This window comes from Bemisia tabaci, chromosome 9 (genome assembly GCF_918797505.1).
Source record: "Bemisia tabaci chromosome 9, PGI_BMITA_v3".
Taxonomy (NCBI): Eukaryota; Metazoa; Arthropoda; class Insecta; order Hemiptera; family Aleyrodidae; genus Bemisia; species Bemisia tabaci.
The window spans coordinates 5,216,802-5,224,798 of record NC_092801.1 but is presented as its reverse complement, the minus strand read 5'-3'; the positions used below and the strand labels follow the sequence as shown (position 1 = coordinate 5,224,798).

Here is a 7,997-nt window from a genome sequence, read left to right as displayed (position 1 = left end):
TCAGTCAATACTAATCACAATACCAACTAAGAGCCCTTGTGGAGTCTCAGGAACGACTTCCAAAGAATAAGAAGAATTTTGCTGTGTTTTTTAATGGGAAAAGAGCCCAGAAGTTTCATTCCTGCGATTCAAACTTGAGAAAAATCCTGTGAAACGTCCTGTGGAGACAAGGCGATATGCATCTTCACTTCTTCAGCACCACTAGAAAAATGCACACACAAAGAAAAAACTGGCAGGTATCCAAGTCAAAAGAAATTTTTTGAAATTTATTACAACTAGATCAATAATAACAGTTTGTGAATAACAGTGGTTTCATTCAACAATTTTTTACAGAAACTAGAAGTTACACAAACAATCTTATGGTAACGGCTGAATTCACTTTCCTCTTCAGTGCATCATTAAGGTGAATTTCATGAGAACATATACTGATGACTGAATTCTAAAATCCTATGCTTCAATTACAGCGTGTCAAATTTCTGGATCCTCACCGTTTTTATTATGATAGGAATAAACCAACTTCATGCACAGAAAATTTATTACTCAGAGAAACAAATCAAAAGATTTGAGAAATTGCATTGATCATTTTCCAGCACAAAACAACAAGTATGATGAGAAATTCTAGCAACAGGAGATACATGGTTTTAGACATTAGTCATCAAATTCTTGCTTCTTTTTAGAAATTTTACTGGATTCTCCCAGCACTCAAGCGGAGTGTCCATAACAAAAATTTGAAAACAGAATTTTATTGATATCATGAAAGGTACTGGAATAAGGCACGTTTGTGAGGTACGGTTTTAGCCATTTTTACACTAAGCAACGCCATAAAACTTCCGTTCATTTCGTCCATAGCCGCTCTATCTTATTTTGGTATAATACCATGCAGTACGAACTATACTTTCATACGAGGAAAATAAAAAAGTATTTAAAAAACAAACTAAAAAACAGAATTACAAAGAGAGATGTAAATTGCATGAAGAATCATCAAAAATTAACTATCGTAAATGATTGAGTAGCATTATTTTCTGCTCCCTGGACTTTTTAAAATTTATTTAAAAGGTAAAAATTAAAATGCGGGTTGTTCTAAAAATGCAAAAAAATTCGTGAAATAGTAGATATATTCTTGACCTTAGCAAATTTTGTACTGATTTGAGGAGTTGCAGACTTTTTGATATGTAAACACGCACGTTTATTACCATCTTTTCCTCTTAATTATTTTAATTCTCTTTGAAAAAACGAATCAACTTCTTAATTTTAAATATTCACAGAATATGGTTCGTTTGGAGAGATAGTTTTGTAAGAAATGATGGTAGCTAGTTCGCCATTTAAAAATGCAAGCGTAACCAGAAATTTGGAACATCAGGCATTCAAGAATCAGAGTTCGGCCATTGCATCAATAATTTCAAGAGTATATTATACAAGGATTGTGCCAGACTAAGGCAGAACGCCGTATAAGCCATCAGACGTTGCCAAATTTCCTTCGATAGTAAACGCGTTCTCAGGGAAACTAATAGATCTTTTTCTCCCAATTTTTTCAGAGAATATCCTTTGCAATTTAATTTACAACATCTGAAAATTTCAGAAAAAAATATTCATAAATTTTCACGACAATGATTGTTTCATTGGAGGAAATTTGGCAGCGTTCCGACGTTCAAACAGCGTTTTTTAAGCAAGGCAATATCGACTCTAGTCTTGGAACAACTACCCTCTCAATCAGAGCTAACAAACAATAACAATGAAAAAATGGTAACATAATTCTTCTCTCAAAATTGAGAAATTTTAACAATCTAATTTACAATTAGTCAATGGGATATACAGTCCATTTTTTTCGGAATCATATCCATAACAATAGTACATTCTTTATGGCTTCCGATTCATCACATCTAATCGTGATAAAATTTTACACTACACAAAAAAAGAAAACTTTAAAAAATTAGAAGGAGAAGTGAAGTCGAGCATAGATACTTAACCTAAACATAACAGCAAAGTTTTGTACAGTAGCAAAAAATATTCAGTATAACATTTTTCTGTATAAAATAACATTTTGCAATATTTGGTGAGAATTTACGTTGACCAATAACATTATTCCTTCTTTGACGCACTACTTATCATATAATACTGCTTCTCTATTTCGAAACACTCTGTGAAAAATTATAAATAATGCACTAATAGTAAGCTTCTAAACCTATTTATGACTGGTTTTATGACGTAACTTTTCCATTGCCGAATTCAGAGAAAAAAATACACGAGACTTGCAGGAAAGCTCTTTATTTCAAAAGATAGCCCAGCAATTTGTGAACTTCTAACGTCAGCTTTGTTCAATATTTGGAAGACTAATTTAATCGTCTGGGTTTATGGATAAAGTCTGGAATTTGAGTCAACTGTTCTGATAAATTGACATCATTCTCTGGTCATAGTCATTCAGTTTCATTTATTTAAGTTGTTTCTGAGGTAATCGTCAAAGGTAATCTTATGAGAGTCTTGTTTCCGCTCACCGCTTTCGAAATTGTGCGACTCGTTACCTAAGAACAGAAAATTCCGAATGAAATACAATGATTGGTAGAATAAAAGAACTTCTTGAATATGATAGTAAGTTAATGGACCATTGTACAAAGCGCAAATCAAGTATCATTGGCTTGCTGCCAGTGATGACGAATGTCACAACGATTTATGGTTTCCATCGCCATGAATCTCGTGTAAAAAAAATAATGGTTCCACCACCTTGCAACTCATTGCTCATACTTAAAAAATTATACAAATTTAGCAGATAGTTTTCGGTTCTAGACATTTTGAATCATTATAGTAGCAATTGAAAAACACCTAAAGAGATGAACAACTGTGGAAAAAAATCCATGGACCGCGAAAATGATGACATCTTAAAGGAGGCTGACAGCCTCAAACAGCCAAATGTTCGACGATAAACTTAAAACATTTTCAAGGTGATAACGACTGTGATCAATGCAACATTTGATGTTGATAAATCTGTCAGAGTGATATTTATTCCTTTCGAAATGGGTTCTGATTTTTAGCAACTATGAGAGGTGTTCCCTGGTTGTTTGCTTACATTCTTTCAAAAGAGAGACATGTTCCTTCTTATTTTTGAGGAGCTTTCTAAAACTGAATTTAAAAATTGTAAAGAAATAACCAAATTATTCTCTTAGGGAGGTTGTAGAGTCAAATAAACCTTACCTGGCGAGATTTCTCTCTCCGTCAATGGAACATACTCTGAATGACCAATTATGTTTTCCATGGATCCGTTCTTTTGATTCCATGCCTGGAATTAAGAGATCATTGTCAATATAAAAGCAGATAATATCAATGGCTGAAGTGTGAGACCACACGGGTATCTATGTTTGCGACATTACAGACTTTGTGTCATACTATCTTACTTGAATGAACAATTGCTCAACGCAAATTCTTAAAAACTTCCATAATTTTTCTTCTCTGTTAGGAGAAAATTCTATGCAAATTTCACGCTGTTAAGTTAACTTGTTTCTCCTCGAAAAAGTAAAGTAGGAGGGGAAATTTTGAAACAGCACAATGGAGATGTGTGGTTTTGCACTTTTTTCAATGAAGATATGATTAGGATTTGTATAACTCTTGGATTACATAAAAGTAATTTCTCAGTGTTTAACGGTAGCTTTGAAAATCTACTGACTGAGTAAAATACACTTCAGAAAAAGTAAAATTGTCCTGCATAGTCGCCACCTTTTCTTTCTTTCATGCAGCTCAAAAGGCCAAGGATAAAAAAAACTACGGGCAGAATACTGGAAAATACCGGTATAATTTTTCCAAATTTCGATATAATTTTGATTTTCAATATTCTCAACGACCCTCTGAGCATGATAAACTTTTAAAATCGAACTCTCTTCAAACTAACGGGGTGTCTAGTTTTTTTTCAATTTAGAAAATCCTGATGAAATTCTAATTTTGCCTGATTTTTGACTGCTAAATCCTGATTTCATAATTTTTCCAAGTCCTGATCAAATCCCAATTTTTTAAAGAGAAAAATTAAAACTTCACAAAAATAGCTTGATAAAAAAAATCCAATCGAACGGCCGACTTTTCTCAAATCCTGATTTTACGACCGATTTTTCCTCAAATCCTGATGGAATCGGGAAAATCAGGAAAATCCTGATGCTCACCCTGACAATTGTCAAAAAAAGTATCTGAAATGTAACTTTGTCAGCCTTTTTATTTACAAGGTTGGGCCAAAAATAACTTTTTGTTCGGGATACTTACTTTGTCGGCTCTATCGCGTTCTTTGGTTCGCTCGATGATGGTGGCCTGCACAAGGGCCTGGTAGAGACTGCGGGAGATGCGCATGTAGTATACCTCTCCGTGAGTGCTCACGGTGTAGTACGGCGTGAAACTGGCAGATGTGACACTGCCCTGGCTTTTACTACTGTTCTGAGGCGAGGCTCCGACCGATTCTTGCGGCTCAGGACCTGGCTGTTTCACTGCTCCTGCGTTCAGCGCTGTGTGTTCCCGCTCTGCTTCCATCAGCGCATTGCTCGCGTGCTGGGCCTTGCGGACATTTATTGAGATCTATCAGACATAGTTCAAAATGTTCCAATATCCGGGGATGCAAAGGGTTAAGTTTTTCATAGTTCAGTTAGTTCCATTATCAAGACTTATCATTCAAACGTGCAGAACCCAAGTAGCATAGATTGCAATAAGTAGCAATTACATAGTAAAAATATTGCAATTCCACTGAGTGTTGTGTATGTTGCCTAGCTCCTATTTGAAGGGGCCCCGTTCGTTGAAACTTACTGCAATAAAATTAAAATAAGTTGCAATATTTCATTGCATTGCATATTGCCTATCTTTCTGACATGCAGCTTATTTTCTCGATTGTTTAAAATCGGCATAAGTCGACCAAATGATGTGAAAATATTGCAATTTAATGGTAAAAAAATTACAATTTTTTTGAAATCAAATTGCAATTTAATTTCAATATTTTCATTGCACTGTGCTACTTGGGAAAGTAAGTTAAGTTAATTCTGTTATCAAGACATATTTGATAGGAGTGCAGGAAATGGTTTAAGTTGATTAGTCTCATTATCAAGAAAAATCATACAGGGTTGCAAAATGAGTGCAAGCAAGGAATCAAGAAGCAAAAGTTGAGGATTGCAGACACTACGGTTTGAGGGCGCAGGGGTTATTTCTAAACTTCATAACTTCTCCAAATATTGAGAAAACCCTGCTGAAGGTCGTTGATCAGGCTTGTAGGTTTAAACCAAAGTTTCCTCACTACTGCAAACTTAAAATTTGACCTTTATCAGATACTTTTGGTTTTGTGTAGAGATGTTTTTTCCTCAGTAATCTTTTGAGTCTTGCAATTCTCCAAAGTGGACCACCAGACAGACAGGGTAAGAATCAAAACGTTGCAAAATAATTTTCTTCATTGAAATAAACACGGGAAATATAATCAGTTATAGTTGACATTAGAATCAATAAACTCTAACTCCCTGCTCATGAAAACACCATCACCATCGTACATGAAATCAACCTTTGAGAGCCAACTAATTTGTTCGGTGATTCACTTTTTGGTTCAACAAAAATCTCCTACATCTTTCAAAACATGATACTTCTAAAATTGCTGTCGAAATAATTCAGCATACCAGAAAAATTTATTATCGCGAGGTTTGCTGAAATTAATTTAGTAGACTTGACTTGCACAGACTTACGTTTTTTTTTTCTCCCCCCCCCCCATTTCTTTCTTTTCAAGCAATTAGAATTGACATATACAATACATGCAGTAAAAAAGTGATTGCGACTGAATTCTGAATATTGACACAGTTTATTGAGGATAGTTATCGCTGCAGCCTACCTATTGGAAGCTATATCATGCACCTAAGAGTTTCTCATTATTTGATAAGCCTTTTTCCACGGCTTGTTTTTATTCTTAGAACAGCAATATGAATAAATGGTTTAGCAGGAGCAAAAATTGCAGAGACCGTATGTGGGTGAATATGCTCCACATTTGGTGAATGAGACAGATTACTCGATGATTACTCGCCATTACAAACCAGGGTAATTGACAGGGGTATAAACAACAATTCCAAAGATAGGTATTCTGGGTAATTACTAACTGAGGGTTTCAACTTGCAATGATATTATTTTAATGCAAAATGCTCGATGCTTAGCAACTTGGTCTTACTTTACTGATACAAATTTTTAATTTGCATCGCCTGAACCTCAAAAGAGAATTTATTTTTTTTATTTGTCAACGTTCATCTTGGGAGCCTCTTCAGGTAATTCCTTTTTAAGTATTTAAAGAGTGACAAGATTTTTAAATTTTACATTGTCCAGACATTTGTATGTTTTTTGAGGCTGTTGGGAATGAAAATTCTCTTAACAACCTATACCTGAAGCAATAAAAGAATATATTTTACACATATATAAGTATATAAAAGTCGCTTTACAACGCACTCTGGCATTCTACGACACCCAAACGCCACACATGCCTGTCTTCTCAGAGGTTCTCCGGCAACTGACACCGCAACATCTCTTCGTCAACGCCCTGCCATCAACCCTTTACGGGACGTCCCCGTCGCCTCTTCCCAGGTGGTACCCAATCCAAAACTTGTTATGGGCAACCTCTCCTCAGACATTCTTTGCACGTGTCCATACCAGCATAACTGCCTGAACATGACGTCATGCACGATATCTTTTTCAACCTTCATCACCTGGCGAATTCTCTCATTACGGACACAGTCCCGTCTCGAAATGCCGGCAGATCGCCGCCAAAAATCCATTTCAGTTGCCCTCAACATTTCTTGCGTTCTTTTCGTCAAATATATTTTACAAATTTTGCAAATAGGAACTATATTTCCTGGCTTAACTTCGAGACAACATAAGTGCCATTAGCTTTTCTAGGTACATAAACATAAACGTTTTTAAAGACAAGCCAAACATTGCAGTTTTTAATTACAAAATGTAGTTCAACTGAGCATGGTTGTAATACGAATCGTTTAAAAATTTTGAAGCGATGAGAAAATCCTAGGCTTGACTGCCGAGTTTCCTGACATTTCCCTGTTGAGAGAAATGTATGCATATTTTTAGGTTGCTCGTGACTTTTTAAGAACCTGCCGTCCAAATTGAAACCACTTTCCCTCTAAGCACCACATGCAATGAAGCTGTTCATGCTGAATCCCATTATTATGCGGCGTCTTCAGGAATTACCTGTTCAAGATTGTCTTGCTTGATCTCGAGACGGACGGCCTCAAGGAGGATGGCTGCTGATTCTGAGGAAAGTTCACCTTCTTCGAGAACACCGCCATCATGGGTGCTGCCCTCTCGCGAATGGAATGGAGATTGCCGCGGTATGGATGGTGGTGGGAGGTCCAGATCGTTCGGGCCAGGATCCGGGAAGAAGTGCGAGAAAGCATCCTGCAGGAGGCGATTCACCGGGGAGGAGTTGGCCATTGGCAGAGCTATTCCGTGTACAAACCGAGGATTAACTATTAATAAACTGCCGATCAATTTAGCACCATGATTTTTTCTGATGTCGAGAGACTTCATTAAGATTTTTACGTAAGAAAACGAAGAAGAATTGAGTAAATTCAGGTCATCCACGCAAGGATGTGTTTTGGAACTTTTGATGGTTGCAATCATCAGCCACTGCTCATGTAAGGACTTTGAGCCATAATGAGCTATTAAACCACGATGAGAACTAAAACATATTATTAGTGATTGGATATTTGAAAAGAGACTTTATCTTCTAAGACAAAACTCACCTCAATTTTTTTTAAAAATTAAACCATAATTTTTTTTAAAAAATTAAACCATAATTTTTTTTAAAAAATTAAACCATAATTTTTTTTAAAAAATTAAACCATAATTTTTTTTAAAAAATTAAACCATAATTTTTTTTAAAAAATTAAACCATAATTTTTTTTAAAAAATTAAACCATAATTTTTTTTAAAAAATTAAACCATAATTTTTTAAAAAAATTAAACCATAATTTTTTTAAAAAAATTAAATCATAATTTTT

General features: G+C 35.2%; 1 protein-coding gene across 1 annotated transcript in view; it reads right to left on the bottom strand.

The window, feature by feature from the left end:
* Nucleotides 1-239: 239 nt before the first annotated feature.
* The window catches only part of LOC109035923 (unextended protein), a gene marked incomplete in the record, with an annotated part of 100,330 nt that continues 92,572 nt past the window's right edge, over nt 240-7,997 (bottom strand). Inside the window, 4 exon segments of the mRNA XM_072304190.1 lie at nt 240-2,519; nt 3,187-3,271; nt 4,240-4,545; nt 7,186-7,436. Of these exon segments, the coding sequence (XP_072160291.1) occupies nt 2,425-2,519; nt 3,187-3,271; nt 4,240-4,545; nt 7,186-7,436 (737 nt within the window).